At 38.3% G+C, this 24,801-nt stretch overlaps 1 protein-coding gene and 1 non-coding gene across 2 annotated transcripts; one reads left to right on the top strand and one right to left on the bottom strand.

The window, feature by feature from the left end:
• Positions 1-2,669: 2,669 nt before the first annotated feature.
• LOC143624132 (small nucleolar RNA R71) lies at positions 2,670-2,776 on the bottom strand. Its single transcript, XR_013152042.1, has one exon. It is a non-coding gene; the product is annotated as a small nucleolar RNA R71 (small nucleolar RNA).
• Positions 2,777-18,758: 15,982 nt separating this feature from the next.
• Positions 18,759-21,950, top strand: LOC143624111 (uncharacterized). The gene is made up of 3 exons (XM_077094849.1): positions 18,759-18,897; positions 20,644-21,058; positions 21,149-21,950. Exons 1-3 carry the CDS (start codon positions 18,759-18,761, stop codon positions 21,948-21,950), a joined length of 1,356 nt encoding a protein of 451 aa, XP_076950964.1.
• The last annotated feature ends 2,851 nt before the right edge of the window (positions 21,951-24,801 follow it).

The following is a 24,801-nucleotide window of genomic DNA, read 5'->3' as shown; positions in this document are numbered from 1 at the left end:
CCCTCCTCAACAGCAGGAGGCGGAGAAGGTTGACTGATGATGTTTACGGGTCCACCAGATGACCCACCAACAGTAATTTACACGGAACCTACAAAAAAACAAAGTCAGAAACAGAATTCTAGACGAGCAGAAGAGATGAAGAGTCTAACCTGCAAAGGAAGCGGATTGATACGCGAGCTTCTCACTAAGCTTTGCCTTCTTCCTGACAGGAGAAAGAAGATCCATGTTAAGCGAGCTCTGAGAAGCATCAGTTCCGTGACAGGTGTGTGTTGTAAAACACACTTATTTTTCGCACTATTTATCATTGTTTTAGTCGTTTTTATATCTAATATTTAATGAGTTTAACTTGTTTTGACATGATCTTACAAAATTATATATATTTCGTAGGTTGCGGGTTTTAAAGAGAAAAAGAACCGGGTTTCTCAAAACTGGGCTTTATGATTAATTTTTGAAGAATCAGGTTAAAGCCCGACCCAAGCCCAAAAGTGGAAAACCTTACATGTCTTATTATATATTAAACAAAATAAAAATAAAAAAAAAAACCCTAGAAGGCGACAGGGATTGTAGGAGGAATAAGATTTTTTTAGGCCAAGGTGATTATTATTTTCTTAGGTGGGATTTTTTTTAAAAGCATATATATTCTTTCATTATTGAGTTTGGCGTTGGTTTTTTCTAATTGGAAGACTAGCCACAAAAAGGTTTTTTTGTGGCTGTATATTTATTTGATTCTAAGGAGGGATCATAAAAGTTAAAGGCATTATTGTTATTATTATTTATTTTCGAGTGGCAGTTGTTTTCGATTGAGACGCAAGAAACGAAACAAGATCCGGTTTGGAGTATTATTATTGTTCCAGGTTTATATTTTTATTATTTTCAGAGATTGAAAACATGATTTGCATATTATTATTATTTTATTGTTCGTCATTGAATATGAGTAGCTAAACTTTTTAGAACTACCTAGGTTTGGTTGATTGATGATGTGTTGACGATTATTTTGGGTTGACTCACGAACATATAATTGATTTTCTATTGTCAAGTTCATATTATTATGATTTATTCTATGATTTCTATTGAGTTGTTCAATATTATATTACTTAAAACCCATGTGATTTTATCTTTACATGAATTAGTTTCGTGTTTGGTTTAGGATTGCATGTTAGACTAATTACTTGGTGTTTTTGGTTGTTTGTGGTAGACGTCACCATAGGGTTTGATTGGTTAGAGTTGTTTATCTCAATAGTTCATCTCCTTTTAGTTGGACCAAGACATTAGGAGTTGATTTATCTCTTTGGTCTAGTCGATTTAGTTAGTCGTTGCGAGACCTCGTTCGGTTTCTAGCCGTTGATTAGGTTAGTTTGTAAGCCAAGTTATTTAATCTTTAATTTTTAATTACCCCTAATTCCCTAGGTTTGTTAGGATTACGAGCCATAGCGGAATTTGTGGTTTTGATACGGACCAAGTAATAAATCACTACGGTACTTAGAAAATCAATCGTGCTTTATTCTTCTTTCTAGACGTTTTTAGGGGTCTTTAGTAAAACTGACCGTAGGGACCTATTTTCCCTTATAATTGTTTAGTTAGATAATATTTAGAACCTGGTTTTATGTGTTCGTTATCACCCGAGCGTCGTTGATACTCGTTAAGATACCTTACCTAGGTGGTTCCCCTTCATCATATTTGAGAGTTCCATTAGTCCCGTTAAGTTTTCTCATTAGTTTCGTTAAGTTATGTAAGTTAGTTAAATTAATTAAAATAAAAAAAATAATAAAATCATTTAAATATTATTAGGTAGGACTTGGATTAGGGTTTATAATCTGATCCGTTCTCGCGTGTCTTCGAGTTCGATATATGGACTTTTCTAATCTTTGCTATACGTGACCGGTACACTTGCCGTTTGTGTGAACTAGGATAGGTTGTTTGATTTTTAAAGCATAGTTGCGATTTGTGTTAAATTTATATATATATTTTCGCACATCAAGATTTTGGCGTCGTTGCCGGGGACATGGTTTGAGTCGATTAGAGAACGACCCGAGTTTGGGGACTTACCTGTTTTCTTTTTACTTGCTTATTTGTTTTGATTTCTTTTTAGTTTAATTTTAGCCTAGATAAATTTAGTTTTTCTTTTTAGTCGTATGCGTCATACCCGCTCACAAGGACCGCCGAAGCTTGAAACGTTTGACAATACCGAGAAAGTCGTGCCCACGAGAGAGCATTCTGTTTCACCGACATGTTCTGATTTTTCTTCTTCTTCTGTTTCTACCGCAACTTCTAGGGATAGGAACATGGGTGACCAACCGCCTAGGAGAGTAGTAGCTGACTATGGTAGGTCGACAACGAATCCTCATTCAAGCATCACTTTACCGAACGCTACCGCCGCTGGCAACTTGTCCATTCCTGCCCACGTCATGAAACTCATCAAAACCGCACTCCAATTCCAAGGGCTAGAGAGCGAAGATCCTTCAAACCAAATCGACATGTTTGTTCAAATTTGTGAAACTTTCAATATCAGCAACATGAACGATGAAGCCATCTATCTCCGTCTCTTTCCCTTCTTACTTGCCGGAAAAGCCTACAAATGGCTGAAGTCACTACCAGCTGGATCCATCACCACTTGGGAGAGCCTTCAAGAAAAATTCATGACCAAATTCTTTCCGCCATCTAAATCCGCTTGACTCCGTGAGGAGATTTGTTCTTTCCGCATGAGGTCCGACGAGTCTTTCGGGGAAGTTTGGGAATGATTCAAGGACCTCCTTCTTAGTTGTCCTCATCATGGTTTAGATAAATGGATGCTCAACGAGAAATTCTATAATGGAGCCACACAACACGTGAGAGAGATGTTGAACCAGACAGCTAACAGGAACCTCCTCAAGAACAAAGATCCCAATGAGTGTGTCGTCCTTTTTGATGATCTAGCAGCGAGCTACGAGGGGCACAGGGGTAGAAATTATTCCACGTCATCGAGATGAGTACTTCAGGTCGATTCGAGCACTAGCATGCAGGCGCAAATTGATGTTTTAAACAAACTCGTTAGAGATCTTACCGTTAAGAGCGTCGCAAAGTGTGGTTTGCCGAGGTGGTCACGACACCATTGACTGTCCTGTTATGCCGGATAGCAATCAGGAGGAGGTTGACTTCGTGAACAACCCCTTGAGATATCAAAACCCCGCCTTCGGCGAGAACACTGGCTGGAAAAATCAGAATAACTATCGAGGGGGACAAGCCAGTGGCTACCAAGCCCAATACCAAAACCAGCGTCGAGAGAATCTATTCGGTCAAGGGAGTTCAAGTCAGGAAAGTTCGGAACAAGTGGAGATAGAGGAGAAGAAAGCCTCACTGGAGGAGATGATGGTTGAGCTACTGAAGCGAGATGAGAGGAACCGAGTGACAAATGAGGCGAAATTTGCGAAACACGATGCTATGTTGAAGAAACAAGCCACTTCTCTAGCTAATCTTGAGCGTCACGTCGGAGAGATTTCCAGCCAGTTATCCGAGAGAGCACCAGGTTTACTACCGAGTAATACCGAGAAAAATCCGAGAGGGTTCGCCAAATTAGTGACTACTAGGAGCGGTGCTAGAAGAGAAAGAGAAGCTGGTCCTTCGAGAGTTGTCACAACTGCGGTCGATGATGGGGAGCAGGTGGACGAGGAGATCCAGATGGAGCCTACTCCGACCGAGGCACACCAGCAGACTATTCCGGCGAGTACGAAGCCGACCGATAAACCTTCATCATCATCTAACCCACCTCTCTGAGTCTACAAACCTAAATTGCCTTATCGTGGGAGACTCCGATCTGACAGAGACGATGAGCAAAACTCCAAGTTCCTCAAAATCTCAAGCAGCTTCACCTGAACATTCCTTTCCTTGAGGCACTCACTCAGATGCCCAAATATGCCAAATACCTTAAGGATATTCTTTCCAATAAGGAGAAGCTAGCTGAGGTCTCTTCTATTCCGTTGAGCGTTGGGTGCTCTGCAGTGTTACAGAGCAAGTTGCTTGAAAAGATGGCCGATCCTGGGAGTTTTACCATTCCCTGCATCTTAGGTGACGAAACGGTTTGACATGCTTTTACCGACCATGGGGCCAACATCAATCTCTTGCCGTATTCTGTGTTCAGTAAGTTGGTTCTTGGCGAACCTATGCCAACCCAAATGAGTATCAAACTTGCTGATCGTTCTGTGAAATACCCGCGAGGGGTGGTTGAGAACATGCTTGTTCGTATAGACAAATTCATCTTCCCGGTGGACTTTTTCATTCTGGATATGAATGAGGATGATAGTGTCCCGCTCATTTTAGGCCGACCATTCCTTGCCACCGCACAGGCGTTGATCGACGTCCGTGAGGGCAAATTGATTCTGAAAGTTGGGGATGATAGCGCCACCTTTGATGTAATATAGTCACTCAAGCACCCCAAGTCGGCGGACGACTCCTTGTATTTAATTGACACCATCGTATCACATGCGCAGGAATTTTTCACTGACATCTGTGGAGTACCTACCTTGGACCCACAGATCCTCGATAGGGAGATTTCAGAGGTCAAGATGGTTGCCATGACCACTCAACCATTGATCGATGACACCGTGTCACCACCCCTAGATTCAGAGTCAGCTGTTGAGATCGTGCGAGACGATCCGAGGGACCGACCCTCTATTGAGAGCCCTCCTCCTTCCTTAGAACTTAAGGATCTACCCGATCATCTAGAGTATGCATTTCTGGATGAGGAGAGGAAGCTACCCTTCATCATCGCGTCTGCCTTGACGGAGGTCGAGAAGTTGAAGTTGTTGAAGGTGCTGAAAGCGCATAAGGAGGCGATAGCATGGAAGATTATCAACATCAAAGGGATTAATCCCTCGTTCTGCACTCAAAAGATCCTCATGGAGGATAATTTCAAATCCGTCATTCAGCCTCAACGGAGGCTTAATCCGAAAATGCAAGAGGTCATTAAGAAAGAAATCATTAAACTTCTTGATGCGGGAATCATTTTTCCCATCTCTGATAGCGCCTGGGTGAGTCCGGTCCAAGTGGTTCCGAATAAGGGTGGCATGACTGTCGTCACCAATGAACGGACCGAGCTGATTCCCACTAGGACTGTGACTGGTTGGAGAGTCTACATCGACTACCACAGACTGAACGACGCCACTAGGAAAGATCACTTTCCTCTACCCTTCATTGAGCAGATGCTTGAGTGTTTGGCCGGTCAGCAGTACTACTGTATTCTGGATGGTTTCTCCGGGTATTTCCAAATCCCAATCTCTCCTGATGATTAGGAGAAAACCACATTCACCTGCCCCTACGGCACGTTTGCCTATAAACGCAAGCCCTTTGGACTCTGTAACGCTCCAGCCACTTTCCAGCGATGTATGGTGGAGATCTTTCACGACATGATTGAGGATTCCATGGAGGTCTTCATGGATGATTTTTCTGTCTACGGGAATTCTTTCGATCATTGTCTCTCCAACCTTGAGAGGATGATGGCTCGTTGTGTCGACACCAACCTAGTCCTCAACTGGGAGAAGTGTCACTTCATGGTACACGAGGGTATTGTTCTAGGACATAGGATCTCGAGTGCGGGGATCAAGGTCGATCGAGCTAAAATTGAAACTGTTTCTAGTCTTCCCCCGCCCACTTCTGTGAGATACATCCGTAGCTTACTAGGTCATGCAGGTTTGTATCGTCGTTTCATTAAAGATTTCTCGAAAATTGCGAGACCGGTGACCAAGCTACTAGAGAAAGACGCTCCCTTTGTCTTTTCTGAACAGTGCTTTGAGGCGTTTGATCTTCTAAAAGACAAACTCGTTAATGCCCCGATCACGATTGCTCCCGACTGGTCTTTGCCATTCGAATTGATGTGCGACGCGGGCGACTATGCTGTAGGAGCAGTGCTTGGACAGCGGAAGGAAAAGCACTTCCACCCGATCTACTATGCTAGCCGGACCCTAAACAGTGCTCAAGAGAATTACACCACCACCGAGAAAGAGCTTTTAGCTGTGGTCTTTGCATTTAATAAGTTTAGGTCATATCTTGTTCTGTCCAAAACTGTCATCTACACGGATCATGCTACCATTCGTTATCTTTTCAGCAAGCAGGAAGCTAAGCCTCGTCTTATCCGATGGTTCCTACTGCTTCAAGAGTTTGATATCGAAATCCGTGATAAAAAGGGGGCCGAGAATGTAGCTGCCGACCACTTATCACGTCTTGAGAGAACCAAGATTGGAGATTCTGGGGTCAACATCAATGACCATTTCCCGATAGAGAATCTCATGTTTGTCAAAGCCTAGGATGACGGCTACATGTGGTTGCCGATATCGCAAACTTCCTCGTCGATGGTTCCCTCCCTAAGAGGATGTCTCACCAGCAAAAGAAGAAATTCTTTGCTGACATAAAGTTCTACATCTGGTACGACCCGTATCTTTTTCGTATAGGTGTTGATCAGCTGGTGAGGAGATGTGTGGATGTTTAAGAGGGGTGGCGGATTTTGAGCCACTCTCATGAGGGACCGACAAGAGGTCACCATGGTGCTGTTCTTACTGCTAAGAAGGTCTTCGATTTAGGATTCTATTGGCCTTCAATTTTCAAATATGCTCATGTGTTTGTTAAAAGCTGTGACTGATGCCAGCGTGTTGGTAACATCTCATTCCAAAATGAGATGCCCCAGAATGCTATTCAGGTTTACGAGGTTTTTAACATTTGGGGTATTGATTTTATGGGCATGTTCTCGTCGTCTAGAAGGAACAAGTACATACTTGTGGCAGTTCATTACGTCTCTAAGTGGGTCGAGGCCAGAGCCTTGCCCACTAATGACGCCCGAATTGTAGTGAGATTTCTGAAAAATCTTTTCTCTCGTTTTGGTGTACCAAAAGCCTTGATCAGCGATCAAGGTACTCACTTCTGCAATGCGCAGATGGAGATGGCGTTGCAACTCTAGGGGTCACCCATCGGCTTGCGACTGCCAACCACCCACAAACTAGTGGACTGGTGGAAGTGAGTAACCGGGGTATCAAACGCATTCTTGAGAAGACGGTTGGGCTAAACCGAAAGGATTGGTCCGACAAATTAGATGATGCTTTGTGGGCTTTCCGTACAATTTACAAAACTCCGACCGGTTCCACACCGTTTCGGATAATTTATGGGAAAGCCTGCCATTTGCCTTTTGAGTTGGAACACCGTGCTTCTTGGGCGCTGCAAACAGTTAACCTTGATCTTTCGACTGCTGGAGTTCACCGTTTCCGTCAGATACATGAGTTAGAGGAACTCCGCGATCATGCCTATGCACACTCGTTCAATTATAAGCTGAAGACTAAAGAGCTGCATGATAGGAAGTTGAGAGGTGATAAACAATTCAAGTGTGGGGACACCGTACTCTTGTTTAATTCCCGACTCAAATTATTTCTAGGAAAGCTTAAGTCCCGATGGTATGGACCATACACATTTAAGGAAGTCTTCCCGTATGGAGCGATAGAAGTTGAAGAAAAGAATGGGAGTTTCAAAGTTAACGGTCACCTTCTGAAGCACAACATTGGTGAGAATGCGAGCATGGAAGAAGGTGAGGTTTTGCGCCTTACAGCATATTTGGGTTAGACGTGAGATAGGGGTCAGGCTGAGGACCCGTTAAACCAGGCGCTCTCGGGAGGCAGCCCGAGTTTTTTGTTTATCTATTTTTATTTTTGTTTCTAAGGATCCTCCCAATTGAAGCCGCTTATACCCAATCTCCATACGAGCAGCTGATTTTGAGGGTATTCTGTTTGTCTTTTCATTTATTAACAAAAATAAATAAATAAATAAAACCAACAAAACCAAAAAAAAATTTAAAAAAAAAATCATAAAAATACAAAAATATGTTTATTACTTATCTTTGTTTTAGTTGTGTGTGCCACTACATGCGAGCGAGTTTGAGTTATTGCAGGTATTATTATGCGCATGATAGCTCTGATAAAGTTTTGGAACTGGTTCTCCCGAGGTTGTGGCCGCGAATAAAATGCTATACGATCGTTCGATTGATACACAACTAGTGAAGATTCTGCATATAAACCAGGGAAGTAACCCGTCCTCTGTTTTATTCTTTAAAATTTTAATTTTAAATTTATTTTATTTTATTTCTTTTCCTTGTTCTCATCGAGTACGATTTCGTTCTAAGTGTGGGGATGGGGGTTTATTTTACTTAGTTGTAGAAAAAAATATATAAAAAAATAAAATTAAATTTTAATAATAACTTTTTTGCACTTTTTCGCTGAAAATTATGTCGGCTACTTAAGTTCGAGGGACATATACTAGTATATGTTTGGTCCCGTTATCTACCTGTAGACATACGGGATAGCCATTGACTCGAAAACTGAAAGCGACTGGGGCGACTGAATTTGAAAAAAATAATAAAATAATAAAAAAAGTTTTTAAAAGGAAAATGTTTAAAAAAAATGTTCCTTGAAATTTGTTTTTCTTCTACGTTAAGCAGGAAATGATATTATTACCGTTGTGTTAGCAAGCTCTCGGAAATCTTGAAATATATAATAATAATAATAATAATAATAATAATAATAATAATAATAATAATAATAAAAGAAGAGATGGTTTGCATATCTAATTTGGGATGTGTCGGTAGGCCCAATTAGCTTTGATAGTCCTCTTTTGAAAATTTTATATATCTAATAATTTGAAAAACGGTGAAACCGAATTTCGATGCTTAGGGAGGATTACCATAATCTAAAAACTTTGAGATGGTAAGACTTAGATGCGTTCAAACCATCACACCACCACATGTCCATCTTTTTACAAGCTTAGAAATAGTTATATACTTTTGGGTGATATAAAAAAAGAAAAAAACAAAAGAAAAAAAAATAAGTATGTTTTGAAAGTGTATTATGAAAAGTTGTTCCAGAAAGCAAATGATTGTGAGAAAGTTATGTATTGTAAAATGCCAAAGAAGCATTCTCAAAGTTAGTAAAAGAGACCAAAGATGCACATACTAGACGGGACTTAGAGTTTACGTTTTACCAAGGGGATAGTGACTCTGAGGATACACTGTCGGGGCTCGAAGGTTCTTAATAAATAAATATCAAATTAGGAATTTATAGGACAAAGTCCGATAATATTTAAGAATAGCTCGTACGACCTCCACAGGACCATTCATCCATAAAATTTCACCGAGTGCATCTAATTAGTACCATCAACGAGTCCTTGTCTTATGGTGATTTGTCGAACCAGTTTGCTTCGACTCTAGTTCTTCTAACTCTCTTTGTCTGAGATGGGGTAGGTGTAGCCGTATCTTTTGTACTTAAAACGCTTAATACAATAGGGGGGCTTGATTTGTTAGTGGATGGGTTTAAAGTGGACAAATATACCGGCAATCATGGTCAATCTGTCGAGATGTTTCTATGGTTTTAATATAATTAAATAATCTGGGAGTTTGTTGTTTTCACTTGGTTATGATCTTGTGTAGATTCCTTTTTCAGGAACAAAAAGTCTTAAGTTTGGGGATGTTTGATGTGTTGTAAAACACATTTATTTTTCGCACCATTTATCATTGTTTTCGTCGTTTTTATATCTGATATTTTATGAGTTTAACTTGTTTTCACATGATCTTACAAAGTTATATATCTTTCGTAGGTTGCGGGTTTTAAAGAGAAAAATAACCGTGCTTCTCAAGACTTAAAGGGGCTTTATGATTAATTTTTGAAGAACCAGGTTAAAGCCCGACCCAAGCCCAAAAGTGGAAAACCTTTCCTGTCTTGTTATATATTAAAAAAAATAAAAAAAAAACCCTAGAAGGCGACAGGGATTGGAGTAAGAATAAGATTTTTTAGGCCAAGGTTATTATTATTTTCTTAGCAGCGGATTTTTTTTGAAGAGCATATATACTCTTTCATTATTGGGGTTGACGTTGGTTTTTTCTAATTGGAAGACTAGCCACAAAAAGGTTTTAGTGGCAGAATATTTATTTGATTCTAAGTAGGGATCATAAAATTTCAAGGCATTATTATTATTATTATTTATTTTTGAGTGGCGGTTGTTTTCGATTGAGACGCAAGAAACGAAACAAGATCCGGTTTGGAGTATTATTATTGTTTCAGGTTTATATTTTTATTATTTCCAGAGATTGAAAACATGATTTGCATATTATTATTTTATTGTTCGTCATTGAATATGAGTAGCTAAACTTTTAGAACTACCTAGGTTTGGTTGATTGACGATGTGTTGACGATTATTTTGGGTTGACTAACGAACATATAATTGATTTTCTATTGTCAAGTTCATATTATTATGATTTTATTCTATAATTGCTATTGAGTTGTTCAATATTATATTACTTAAGCCCCATGTGATTTTATCTTTACATGAATTAGTTTCGTGTTTGGTTTAGGATTGCATATTAGACTAATTACTTTGTGTTTTTGGTTGTTTGTGGTAGACGTCACCATAGGCTTTGATTGGTTAGATTTGTTTATCTCAATAGTTCATCTCCTTTTAGTTGGACTAAGAAATTAGGAGTTGGTTTATCTCTTTGGTCTAGTCGATTTAGTTAGTCGTTGCGAGACCTCGTTTGGTTTTCTAGCCGTTGATTAGGCTAATTTGTAAGCCAAGTTATTTAATCTTTAATATTGAATTACCCCTCATTCCCTAGGTTTGTTAGGATTACGAGCCTTAACGGAATTTATGATTTTGATACGGACCAAGTAATAAATCATTAGGGTACTTAGAAAATCAACCGTGCTTTATACTTCTTTCTAGACGTTTTTAGGGGTCTTTAGTAAAACTGGCCGTAGGGACCTATTTTCCCTTATAATTGTCTAGTTATATAATCTTTAGAACCCCGTTTTATGTGTTCGTTGTCACCCGAGCGTCGTTGATAGTCATTAAGATACCTTACCTAGGTGGTTCCCCTTCATCATATTTGAGAGTTCCATTAGTCCCGTTAAGTTTTCTCGTTAGTTTCGTTAAGTTAAGTAAGTTAGTTAAATTAATTAAAATAAAATAAAAAAATACTAAAATTATTTAATTATTATTAGGTAGGACTTGGATCATGGTTTATAATCTGCGCCGTTCTCACGTGTCTTCGAGTTCGATATCCGGACTTTCCTGATCTTTGCTATACGCGACCGGTACACTTGCCATTTGTGTGAACTATGATAGGTTGTTTGGTTTTTTAAAGCTTAGTTGCGATTTGTGTTTAATTTATATATATTTTCGCACATCAACAGGCATCACGGACTCAACATTCACGGAGTCAACATTCACAGACTCGACATGAGCAGATTCAACATGAACAGGATTAACAATAGGACTCTCTCGACGCTTCTTCTTTTTACGGGTCTTTTTGCCAGGAGAACTGCTGAGATCAACAATATCCTGCGCCACGGGACTTGCCAAAAGAAAAGTATGAGGGTCAGGAGAAGGGCGCAATGAATCCTTAGACTCCTCACTAGTCGATAGGATCATTTGCACACCATCCGCGGCCATAGAAATTATAGTCGAGGATTAAGAATTGGCTCACCAGCACCCTCATCACCAACTAGCAGAAACATAAAATTCTTGCGGGTTTCATCAAGAATGGGGGGTTCCCCCTTCAACAAATCACGACGGGTCATGATTCCAGGTCCATCATCAAAGAGAGATTTGAAGATATGACACATAGTTGCATACAACAAACAGAAAGAAAGTCAGCGGAAAAGAATAACAAGCAGAAGGTAAAAGAACACTTACATAGGCCATCTCGACCATAGATAGGAGTCTTATGGGGCCGAGACCAGATCCTACTCATCCCAGCAGCAACCAAAGCATACTCTTGAATGTAACAAAGAGGAGTCTCCTGCATGGTAAGAGTCTTGTACCAATCCTGGTCTTGAAAATTGTGTGGAGGCTCATCTTCAATGGGAACAGACGGATCACGATAGTTCATCGGGATAGGATGGCACTGGTGCTAATAAAAAAGAACCTCTACATCCACTCGTGGAGGCTCCGCGGAGCATCTCCGATGAAAGTCACCTCCTTGTCCCGAAGAAGGAAATCATACCAACCACCTTTGGTATACATCTTGTAAAACAGCAAAACCTTGTCAACAAAAGGTGTAATAAGATTACTACAGCAACAAAACTCAAAGTGACAAACGCATCATACCTAGTGGATGAACCTGGGTAATGTGAAAATCATAATGTAACAAAATATCACGAACAAACTTGGTAATGGGAAGACGGAAATTCCAATGGCCAAAGAACTCAGAATACAGAGTAAGCTTGCCCGGAGGAGCATCCAAGGCAGTGCTACCCCTAGGCGGGAATTCCGGTTCCCAGGCCGGATAAATGTGGTACGACGAGATAATATTCTCATAATTAGATCGACGCCACTTAATGACGACATCACGAATAGAAGATCCACCAGTTTTCTTCTTAGCCTTTCCTTTGCCGGATGTCTTACCAGCCGATGAAGAGGCCATTAAAGTATAGAAAGTAGAAGGAAATATGAGAGAAATGTGGAAAGAGATAAGAAATATGAGAAGAATGATAGGAAAAAAGAGCAATCAGCCTACTAATTGCCGGTGGCGATTAAGTTAAAGTGAAAATTTCCAGAAAGCAGGAGGACCAATAAGGATGCGACACGTCACGCGGGAAATTAATGAATCCCGAACAAGTGGGCGCGTGTACAACACGCGCGCACAGTTGAAAAGACGTGACTGACATAAGCGTCATCTGACGTCTGCCTAGTCAGGCCTATTTGCTGTAAAATCTTATCTGCATCAAAAGATCCGGTTATCACTTAGTTACTTTTCAGAACAAATTTAATGCTACACAACAATAGACCAGCGAAGGAACCATCGCGGAAAGATATAACTAAAAAATTACATGGGTAAAACAGATTTTTAACCCAAAACTTCTCAATACACCGCGGAACAATAAGCTGGTAGAAGTATTGAAAATACCAAACTTTCATATAGAAAACTTAAGCAAAGACACTTGACGAGGATGAAGCCTGGTCCGAAAACACCACGACAACTCACCAAGGGAGACCCGAGGAGTACACTCAATAATTTTGGACCAGGCAACACACCAGTCAAGATAGTCAAATTGCATAAAGAAGGAAAATGAAAAAAGAAAGGAAGCAACCAAAAATAGAATGCAAAAGAATGACGCCCATCGCCCATTTATACCCAAAGAAGTAAATGAGGTAGTTGGACAGCTGGAGATCCGATTCGGAGGCGACCGATATAAAGCAGCCATGAATCGCAGAACACGGAGAATTCAATGCCCCGGCATGCAAAGACATTTATACTCACCTAGAGTAAATGAGCAGCAGTCTAATACGCACAGTGACATCATCATAGTTAGACATAGACAAGACAGCCAGTTATTACTCCCATAAGTACCCACTTGGTTAACCGCCTAAAGCAAAAGAAGAATAAGTCCAATATTCCACCCGCGGAAGGAATCGCGGAAGCAACAATGGACTGGAGGACTTGTGGGGGTAAGGTACCAAACACACCATACAGGTAACAAGTCAAAAGGAATAACCCGCGGAAAGAATATCTTTCACGAGGTGCCACATGCCATCTTGGAAAACTATCTCATAACAATGAGAAGTAACAAAGCACAGCGGAAGTACCACCATTGGTAGGGCACGTGGTGATTTACCACTGCATAGTACTTGGTAATTATATGGCTGCACGATGGACCAATAGGAATGGGCCAATGCAGTACTTGCACAAAAAGAAAGAAAATCATTGGCCAGACTGTCCAGCCAATCAGGATAAGTCGCCATGCTCAACCATGAGAATAAAAGCTTATATTGAGCGGGTTAGGTGGCCCAACCCTTCTCCCCTCTTCGGCTATAAATACAAGATGATGTCTAACGGTAAAAGGATCTGATTCCATATTCTCTAACTCTCTAAATATACTCCAATCACTTACCATACTGATTCTCACGCCGGAGGGTGGTTACGAGAAGTAGGGGTGTTCAAAACTATCCGAATCCGAATCCGTATCCGAATTATCCAACTATCCGTATCCGAACCATCCGAATTTTCAGATATCCGAAAATTCGAATATCCGAATCCCAGATATCCAAAAATTCGGATTCGGATAGCAGTTTTCAGATTTTTCGGATATCCGAATTATCCGGTATTTTAATCTTAATATTTTTTAATTTTATTTTATATTATATATTATAACAAAACCCTAAATTACACAAGTCATAACATAAGTAGCGCTGCAGCAACGCCTTTTTCTCTTATGCAGTCACACCGCCACCGGTCACCCTCGCTGGTCATAACACAAGAAGAGTCACCACCGTCCATCGTCGCCAGCAGAGTCACACCGCCTCTTTCTCTCACACAGTCACGGCGGCACCAGCAGGTCCAACACCACAGGTCCACCGTCGCAGCCATCATATAACACAAGCCGTCGCCATCCGCCATCTTCCAATCAGCCACTGTCGCCGTCCCAACCATCGTCTCAGTCAGCCACCGCCCCGGTGTTATGTTTTACTTTATTTTGAACAATGAATTATGTGTTATTTGGTTGTTTAATGTTTGGTTTGTTGGATTTAGAAATTTGTTATTTGGCTGTTGTATGTTTGATCTGAAGACTTGAATTCTTGGGATGATGTATGGAAACTTGAATTTTTTTTTAAATTCTTTTTCGGATATCCGAACTTCGGATATCTGAAGTATCGTATTCGGATTCGGATAGTGAATTTCACTCTCCGAAAAGTTCAGATATCCGGTTTTGAACAGCCCTAATGAGAAGGCCCCCCTATTCTCCTTCTCGTAACGAGCTCACGATGTTCGGTTTGCAGGTGTATTATTTGCCAGAACTCATCATCATTCGTAATCGTACACTAGGTAAAATAGTGAGCTGAGCTTATAAGTCCAGTCTTATCTATAAACTTACCCCTGGGTAAGATATTAGGTTTAACCTTACCAGGTTAGACTTAGTGTTTCTTCAGGTTCTAATGTCTGAATCTACGGTTGAATCAGAGGTAGGATCTTCTTTGAAGAATCTTCTAGATGTGCACTGTACAAGTTCCCGTATAACTTCCTCAACCTCTGAAGAAGATGGTCTAGATAGTTCATTCACCTATAGTTTAAGAAATGATTAACTAAAAAAGCATAATTGTGATGAAAATCATGATATTTGGGTGGTTAATTACCATGTCAGGATCCAATGATCGCAAGTATTTCAAAAGATCGTGTTCAGTTTCTTTTGTGTTTTGTATTTTCATATTTTCCTGCTTCCTAGCATTAGTTCCTGAGAAAATTTGTCTGAACTATATATGTTTTTAGGTGTAAGGTTAAAAAGATGCAGACTCATGAACATACAATTTGAAGATAACAACAGCCATGGGTAACTATTAATCATTCATGAGTGTCTCACCTTGTTGGCAGAAGATAACTCTAATTCCAATTGTTGGATGTAACTGAGAGGTTCAGGATCCAAATCAGTGAAACAAATTTGAAACGTTAATCTCTCCATGATGAGACTATCACACAAACATTCACTTTTGTCCTCTAGTAATTGTTTGGTTATCCTCAGCAGAAAAATAATTTAGCCTCCTGGAAGGAGAAATATCGAAGTTCCTCATCAACATGAATCTATACTCTGCGTTCCACAAAGTATACCTGAATAAGAAGCATTGAATGAATTAATATGAATGAATTACCCACCCTGTGATTAAGGAGGATGAGAGTAAGCGATCCAAGGGACGTTTTGATAACGGAGAAGTGATCGGAGGGAAGCAGACCTAACATCGTGGAAATAGTCTTCTTCATGGATTCCTTTCGAGATAACCCAACGCCTCAATCTTCTTCAACATATTCGCCATCACCGATGACCTCCGAGTGGACACGAACTCATCGCCGGAGGAGATGATGCAGCTGACGACGACAGCATCACGTCTTCTGGTGATGGTGGAGAACGACGGTGGAAGAGGACGGACTGGCGGGTGAGAGTGAGAGTATGGTAATGGTTGGTGGTGGTGTAAGAGTGAGAGGTTGGATAATCTAGATAACGAGAAAGCCCTACAACATGCCGTCATCAAACAAGTCTCAGGCGGATGAATATCTCTTTGCTTCTTTATTGTTTGCTTGTCATATTAATGCCAACCTTTAATAACACCATGCCATTGTTCATGCCCTATATTTACAAACTACCTTTGTTTTAGATTATTCGTTTCTAATATTATTATATATTTTTTGGATTTTAATTTTATTTATTGTAAGGAATTTAATAATATACTTAGATATTGATAATGAAGGGGTTTCACAAATGAATGAGATGTTATAACTTCGTTTAAAAGCTATATAAGTTTGATGATACTTATGGCCCACTTATTGTTTTTATTATAAACTTATTTCTTAATTATAAATAGTATATTTTAAAATAAATATATTTACTTTTAGTATATCCCTATTTTATATGATTTTCATATCAAATATTATGTGAGATTAATTTTTAATTTAACGAGATGTTATAACACGTTTAAGAATTATTTGGGTTTGGTGAGACCCACACCCGTGAATTCGGGTCAAGTGCATGAGAAACCTCCATTGATGTGTGAAAAACGTATATAATATTAAAAACCAAGTTTTACCGAATTCACCTAAAAACACCACACACAATCGGCAAGTGTACCAGTCGCAATGTAGCTAGCAAGTAAGAACGGATATCGAACCTATGACACTATGGGTAAACTCTAATTATTAAACCTAAAAGATTACTAACCTAGACTTTTCTTTTGATTTCTATATTTTTTATATTACTTAAACTAATAATACTTAACTAATTAAAAATTAACTAGAAATAAAGCTTTATAAAAAAATCGGGTTTTACTAATATGCGAGAAACGACTACCTAGGTAATGGAATCCTAATAGTTAAATTAAAAGTTAACGAACTTGACTTTGTTGAAAAACAATATCTTAAAAATATGACACTAAAGACTACTAAAGTACGCTAGATCGCCTCCCAGCTTCACCAATGACACCCTGGAACTCTAATGACATATGAAGCTCAATTGTTAAAGGTTTGGATCACCTCCTGGTCTCATCTTACCTAATAATATTATGGCTCCCCAAAACCCAACCACCTCCCGGTCTCTTCGAATACAATATATATTAATATAAAGGGGGTATTATTATTAATTTGAACACAAATTGTATCACAATTATCTAAGGACCAAAGCCGAATTCATATCCAAAGTTAATACCAGGATACACTTAGCTAGTTTGGTCTTAGGTTAGTCATGGTAAAGATTCAACCTACTATGTCCGACCCATATCCTGCTTGGCTCTACCGGGTAAGGTGGAAAGGGATGGTGTGAATGTGATGATGGTAAAAACATTGCTACGTTACATCTTTATATCATTTTTAAACTAGTACTAAAATAAATACAATTATTAGGTTATAAACAATTAAGATACAACATTTATTTCATTTAATCTTAGCTATGAGATATATTGAAGAGCATTCATGTCACATTCTTTATACCGACTATTCTTTCATAATATAACTTTCTTTAAGATTTTTTGTTTGACAACCTCTATACCAGTAAGTAAGTGTTGAATCAATAAGAGGTGTTAATGGTTAAGTGGAATTTAGCGAGTAGGTGCTGAGTACAACATTGTGGTGGTGATTAGTGGTGGAGGAGGTGGTGCGTAAGTAGAAGACTGAGGGTTATGAACATACATGAATGAACGAATATCGTTCAACATCATTTTGAAGCTTAATATGTAAGAGATTTGTTGACCGATTTAGATGTGTTATTCTGGTGAACCAAACACAATTAATGTTGATTGATTCAAAATTAACCTATTAATGGAATAGAGATCAAGTTTTAACACTACAATCTATTTCTCTAAAATAGGGTCAAGTTTTCTCTCGATGCATGCAGATAAAGTTTCTATGATCTCTTATGCAATTGTGAGTTTCCTATTATTTTTCTTGCTTTCTCTTTTTAGGCCTGGGTGGAATACTCCCGGAGGGAATGAGCACCTCCCAGAATAGGGGAGGGAGGTGCGATCGAGGCTACAGCCAAGGGGAAGCTTAATAAGAAAAGCTTCAAGGTTGTAGTCAAATTTAACACTATAGCTCATTTCTCTAGGATAGGGATCAAGTTTATGAACTCAATGAAGGATTAATCTTGAATTAGTAATAAAGTTGAGGGTTTATTTAATTATTTTTTAATTTAGTTATTTGAATTAATAGGTTTAGGAAAGGTTTTCCTTAGAGAGGAAGTTAGGTTTGTCTTGGATAAGAAGTTTTATATATAGGGTCTAGATTTTTAGTTTTATAAGGTGAGAGTTGAGAGAGAGTCAAGGTGTCTCATCTCCATGTACGTTTGATAAGTTCGTAAAGTTCGTTTGGTATGTTCGTTTGATTATATGAAAAGAGTCGAGGGTTGTCATCCCAATATCGCGTGTTTGTATGTTTGATAAGTTAGTTTGATATAATTGTTTGATCCGCCTGGGCCAACAGTTGGTATCTGAGCTACGGCTCATATTCACGGAAAGTTTCGTATTATTTCGGATTCAATATTAGTGCGCCTGGCTATTAATTTGTGGCTAAAAAGAATTATTGTTTTGTAATGCTTGTCGTGACTTGCAACTAAAGGAAACAAATCAAGACTTGGAGATATTTTTTTGTGTTCGTAAGTTTTATCAACTGAGGTTTTTTTTCTAAAAAATCTTAGGTCAGCATGTATATTATTCTTGTTGTTCAAAGTTGGAACAAGAAAAATAACCAGAACCGTTTGAATCGTCGTCGATCACATTAAATTTGTGACATGGCCAATGATAAAGAAGCGGGAAGTTTGAGAACAATGAAAGAATCGATAGGTGGTTTTGTTTTGCAAGCACCGAAGTTAACGTCGACCAAATACGCATCATGGTCGGTTATGTTGAAAATTATTTTGGGTGCGAATGGTTTGCATGATGAGATTGATGTGTGAAAATGTATAATATAAATAAAGAACGAATCACAATTAAGCTTTAAATTTATAAAAAACGAAAATCCTATAGAAACCACACAAAACCGGCAAGTATACCGATCATAAATAGTATAGCATCAAGGAAGTCCGGATGTCGAACTCAAAGACACGTGAAAACGTTTATGATTAAGAAAACTCTAACCAAGACTTACCAAAATAATATTTATTTAATTTTTAAGATTTTATTTAACTACTTAAATTTTAACTAAACGAAAACGTTTGACAAAACACTTTTAGAAAACTTTGATTTAAATTCAATATGTAAAAACATCTACCTAGGAATGAATCATGTTGACAGAAATAACAAGACAATGGATTGAAAATATTTAAGACACCGGTTATAAAAGATGACACAACCAAAACTTGTTTTAAGAAAGTCAAATTACCTCTTAGTCTCTCTAACAATCTCTAACTTATTTTAGTTGATTTTAAAGAACAAACCGGAAAAACAATTATTAACGTGTTCAAATGACGACTCACCTCTCGGTCTCACCGACACACTAGCCTAATAGAAATGAATACTACGCAACCAAGGATAGAGGAACAATTTAACTCAACCCAAATTAAACCAACTAATTGCACATAAACACTCAAACTTGACAAGACAAAAAACCGCTCTCGCGCGGTCTTAATTCTAACAAGTAAAAGCAACGAGAAAATATTACTTCTTATCACCTCTCGGTCTCAAAGAAGGTGTATTTTAACTGATTTTAGATGATATATTACCCACTTATCCCTACGGTTGTACTTCCCGCAAATAAACCCAAAACACCAAGTAAAGAGCTTAACAAGCAATCAATTAATCAAAACCGATTCAATTAACTAATGCAAGAGGATTATAAGTAATAACAAATAAAACACAGCCATCACACACAATCTAATTTATGGTTTAGTTAAACTTTACATCAATAATTTAAGTCTTGAACATTAACAATCCATTAAACAAGTCAAAACCATTCAACAATCATCTATCCTAGGTAGAACAAACAAGTTTAGCCACTCATTGATTTTGGACAGCCATGCATACTCAAGAAAAACACCATAAACATCATCATAAACATTATAAAACTCATTCAAGATCCAAACTCAATCAATAACAAGACAAACTATCAAACAATTGCAAAACAATTCAAATCAAAAGACCAAATCAATAGAGTTAGGGTTCTTGAACAATAATTAAAGTTTAAAGATGTATACTCAAGGTTTATGGCTGAGATTTGTGATTGTTTGAAGCCCCTAGCTGCTGCCCCAAGACTCCTCTTCCTTCTCCAGCCATCCAAGACCACCAGCCGCCAACAGCTTCCCTTTTTTCTTTCTTTTTTCGGCCGGCGGCTGACTTCCGATCGCAGAATTAGGGTTTAGGGTTCTTGGCTGTGTATTTCGGGATTATGATGATATTAATGGCTGGTTATACTTGTTATTATCATAATATAATACAATATAAGGCTTTTAAGATGTGGGCTTGGGTCGGGCCTTGATTAAACTTTGAAACTTTGACACTTAAACCCTCCAAGTTCTCTTTTTCTTGCCTTTTTTTCCACATCTTTCCATAACCTACACAAAACATTTCAACTTTGTAAAACATTGCACTTAACCCCCTAAACTTACATAAATTTGATATTAAATCATTAAAACATTATAAAATTGTAAGGAAATATAAGTGTGTTATTCAACACATCAGAGATTGATAAGGAAAAGGGGACTGATATTGAAGAAAGAAAGAAGTTCATGGCTTTAGGAATTATCTTCCAAACCCTACCTAAAGATGTGATGCTTCAGATGGCCAAGTATTCGTTATCTTGGTGCAGAAAAAACTCAGAAAGCTCGTGTTTAAATGCTAAGAACCGAGTTAGATGCATTGAAGATGGGGAAACAGAAAGTATTGATGATTATGCAGCAAAGTTGGGTGGAGTAAAATCAAAGTACAAGAGCTTGAGAGCGGTACTTGAAGAAGAGGTTTTAGTAAGAAAATTCTTGAACTCTATGTCGGATAAATATTTACCCGTTGTTTCTTCGATGGAGCTACTCGCAGACATCGAAACAATGGCATTTGAAGATGTCGTTGGACGTTTGAAGGCATATGAAGAAAGAAACAAGTTCAAGAATATGAATGGAAGTTCATCCCAAAGTCAGCTCATGTTCACCCAAACCGAAAAGAAAGTTGAAAACTACTGAGGACATGGTAGAGGCCGTGGAAGATACAACGGAGGGGGAAGAGGGAATCCAAGATGGAATAGTGAACGTAAGAATGATGAATGGGCTGAATACCAGAAAAGGAACCATGAAGAATGGGAAGATAGAAGGAAGTATGTAACGTGCTACAACTGTGATAACATTGGGCACTACTCGAATGAATGTAAAGAACCAAGCAAAGGGAATGATGAAGTGAATTTGACAAAGAAAGAAGATGATGTTGATCCTTCTTTGTTCATGGCAGTTGGTTCAATAAAGAAAGTAAGTTTGAATGAAGAAAGGGTTATCCCTGGTGTGTTTGAAAAGGATGAAAAGAATGAAGGTACGTGGTACTTAGACAATGGTGCAAGTCATCATATGTTAGGAAAGAAAGAGTTTTTTACTACTTTGGATGAAGGAATTTCGGGTCAAGTGAAGTTTGGTGATGGATCTGAGATCGAAATCAAAGGTAAAGGTAATGTGACTGTGGTAGGTAAGACTGGTGAAAAGAAAACGTTTTGTGATGTTTTCTATATACCTAAGTTGAAGACCAATCTTCTTAGTTTGGGAAAGTTGGATGAAGAAGGATGTAAGATTGAAATAGCCAATGGGATATTGAGGCTATATGATCAGAAAAAGAGATTGTTGATGAAGGTTCAGAGAAATCTGAATAAGACGTACAACATCAAGCTTCAGGTATGTTGTAATTCAAACTTTGAAGTTGAAAAGAAAGAAAGTTATGATGTGAAACCGATTATGAAAGTGAAGGAAATTCGGTTTGGAATGATCCCAAATGATTTGTTTGGAGTTCGTTAAAGTATTGGTCAAGAACGAGTTGATGAGAAGAAGCGAGTTGAGAAAGGAAATAGCAACATGGCTTCAAAGTTAAGCACTGAAGGAACGAACGCTAAGTTTGAAGAATCGGTGAAGCAAGTATGCTATAGTCAGTTGAAAAGAAGAAATAAAAGTAAGAAGATGAATAATTCAAGATTAAGGGGGTGAATGAAGGATTAATCTTGAATTAGTAATAAAGTTGAGGGTTTATTTAATTATGTTTTAATTTAGGTATTTGAATTATAATAGGTTTAGGAAAGGTTTGCCTTGGAGGGGAAGTTAGGTTTGTCTTGGATAAGAAGTTTGGTAGGTCTATATATAGGGTCTAGATTATTAGTTTTATAAGGTGAGAGTTGAGAGAGAGTTAAGAGAGAGAGTCTAGGTGTCTCATCTCCATGTTCGTTTGATAAGTTCATAAAGTTCGTTTGGTATGTTCGTTTGATTATATGAAAAGAGTCGAGGGTTGTCACCCCAATATCGATTGTTTGTTTGTTTGATAAGTTAGTTTGATATGATTGTTTGATCCGCCTGGACCAACACTCAATAGTCGATACCCATTCCTCATATTTACGGACTACCATTAATTTCATAGAGCATTCAAAAATTATTCCCTGCATTCACAAATAATTTCATAGAGCATTCACAAACTTATCTCAAGCTTTTAATCAAATTTGGCAAGACATCTCATTCCCAAAATATGGATATAAGGGGCGAACATACATACATGCTAGGGGTAGCCCCCGCTACGGCTCAACTTTTTACAGGTAGTGTAAAAAAAATATAATTTGGCCAATTTTCATGTTTCGTTACGACTGGAAAAAAAACGTTACGCTAAAATTTTAAGTCCAACCAAATATATGTTTTAAACCCAATCAAAAGTCAAAGTCCAAACAAAAAAACCCATTAACCTAACCCAACCAAACCACCTTTCACCACTTAACCCAACCCAACCATTAACCCAAACAAAAATTAATAATGATACAGTAGCAGAGATAGCAGCGCACAGCCCTACGCCAACCTCCACGGCTCTAGCTCCACACCTCCAATCCACACCACCGCCGACTCCAGTCCACACCACCGTCGCCCGCCAGCTCCACACCTCATTACTAATCGACAACAATTTAATATTGAAGTTTTTAACACGGTCTTGGATAAGCAAATTCAAGAACTTCGAGATAGATTTAGTGAGGTCTCAACTAGTTTGTTAGAAAATATGTCGGGTTTAAATCCTTGTGATTCGTTTTCCAAGTTTGACACATCTAAGATAGTGGTTTTTTCATAGATGTATCTGAATGATTTTACTAACGAAGAACTCAACTAGTTTGTTAGAAAATATGTCGGGTTTAAATCCTTGTGATTCGTTTTCCAAGTTTGACACATCTAAGATAGTGGTTTTTTCATAGATGTATCTGAATGATTTTACTAACGAAGAAAGAGGGTGTATTCCGGGTGATCTTACGACCTTTTATTACACTTTAAAGGAAGATGATAAATTTGCAAAACTGGGTGGAATTGGTGATCTTGCTCGTGTAATAGCGGAAATCGGAAAAGAGACAACTTTTCCATTGGTTTATCGAATATTGAAGCTAGCATTGGTTTTACCGGTTGCAACTGCAACCGTTGAAAGATATTTCTCTAAAATGAAGCTTATCAAGACGGATTTGCGCAATCGAATGGGTAATGAGTATTTGAAAAATGCTTTAGTTTGTGCGGTCGAAAGAGAAACGTTTGATAAAGTAAATGGAGAAGATGTAATGGCTCGGTTTCAAGCTATCAATACCCGAAGAGGAGATATTTACAGCCCAACCTAGATCCGCCACTGTTGGTTCGTTAACCCGGTTAGTTTAAATTTATTTGTTGTCGTGTTGTTTTTATTTGTTTCGTTAAATTTGTATTAAATATGGAAATTTTTTTTTTTAGCGCTACGGCTCGGTTTCGAGTCTAGATCTGCCACTGACGGATATACTTTATGGGCTCACTTCTTGATCCCATACATAGTATTCGTTCATATATTTTTTCTTGATATTGTTTTGTGAATTGATGTAAGTGAAAGAAAAAAGTAATAAAATGAATTTAGTTACTTTATATGGGTGTATATGGGTAGATATGAGAACAAGATGTGTAACGTTTTTGAAAAAAGAACAAATTTGAGTGAATTGTGAATTTCAACTAAAACTTATATGGATGAAAATGAAGAATTGGGTGGAAAAAACTATTTTTTTGAGTGATTTTGAGTTAAAGAAAGAGAAAATGTAATAGAAAAAAGAATAGAAAATAGTTGTATTTAAATGAATACAGATAAATACGGGGATTGAGGTATAAAAGGTTTTTTAGAATGATAACAAATTTTAGGAATAAGGGGGTGTTTGGTAGAGGGAATTGAGGGGTGAGAAATGGAATTGGAAAGAATTCTCTTGTTTGTTTATGAAAGAAAGAGGTGAGAAATGGAAATAAACCATTTCCATTTCTCTGATTTTGTTTCTCTAAAAAAAGCGGAGAATTGGATTTCTAGGGTTTCATTTCTCAGCCTCACTATCTCACGCCTTTCCCTGCTGTTCGATCTACAGCAGCAAACTCACGCCTCTCCCTGCTGTTCGATCGACTTGCAGCCTCTAATCACCCACAAATCATCTCCAATCCAAGAACCGAGTTCGTATTCGCGATCCTTGCTTCGATTCCAACGATCCTAGGTATGAAACTTTCATTTTTTCGACTTTCTTATGCTCGACCAGACCTAAACCTCGATCCAAACTCAGCTGCTGATGTCGATTGTTATCGTGGGATGTTTGTATGTTGTTGGTAATCGATTTAGATATGTTAGATTTCAATGGTT

This window comes from Bidens hawaiensis, unplaced genomic scaffold (genome assembly GCF_021521415.1).
Source record: "Bidens hawaiensis isolate Kalapana, Puna unplaced genomic scaffold, B.hawaiensis_p1.1 tig00003654_1, whole genome shotgun sequence".
Taxonomy (NCBI): Eukaryota; Viridiplantae; Streptophyta; class Magnoliopsida; order Asterales; family Asteraceae; genus Bidens; species Bidens hawaiensis.
Note: the sequence above shows the minus strand (reverse complement) of the source record. Positions and strands in the feature narration are given on the sequence as shown.

Coding starts and splice junctions, on each gene's coding strand:
- LOC143624111 (XM_077094849.1), top strand. CDS start 18,759: ATGGCCAATGATAAAGAAGCGGGAAGTTTGAGAACAATGAAAGAATCG. Junction 18,898..20,643: donor AATTATTTTGGGTGCGAATG/GTTTGCATGATG, acceptor TCAACACATCAG/AGATTGATAAGGAAAAGGGG. Junction 21,059..21,148: donor GCATATGAAGAAAGAAACAA/GTTCAAGAATAT, acceptor AGGACATGGTAG/AGGCCGTGGAAGATACAACG.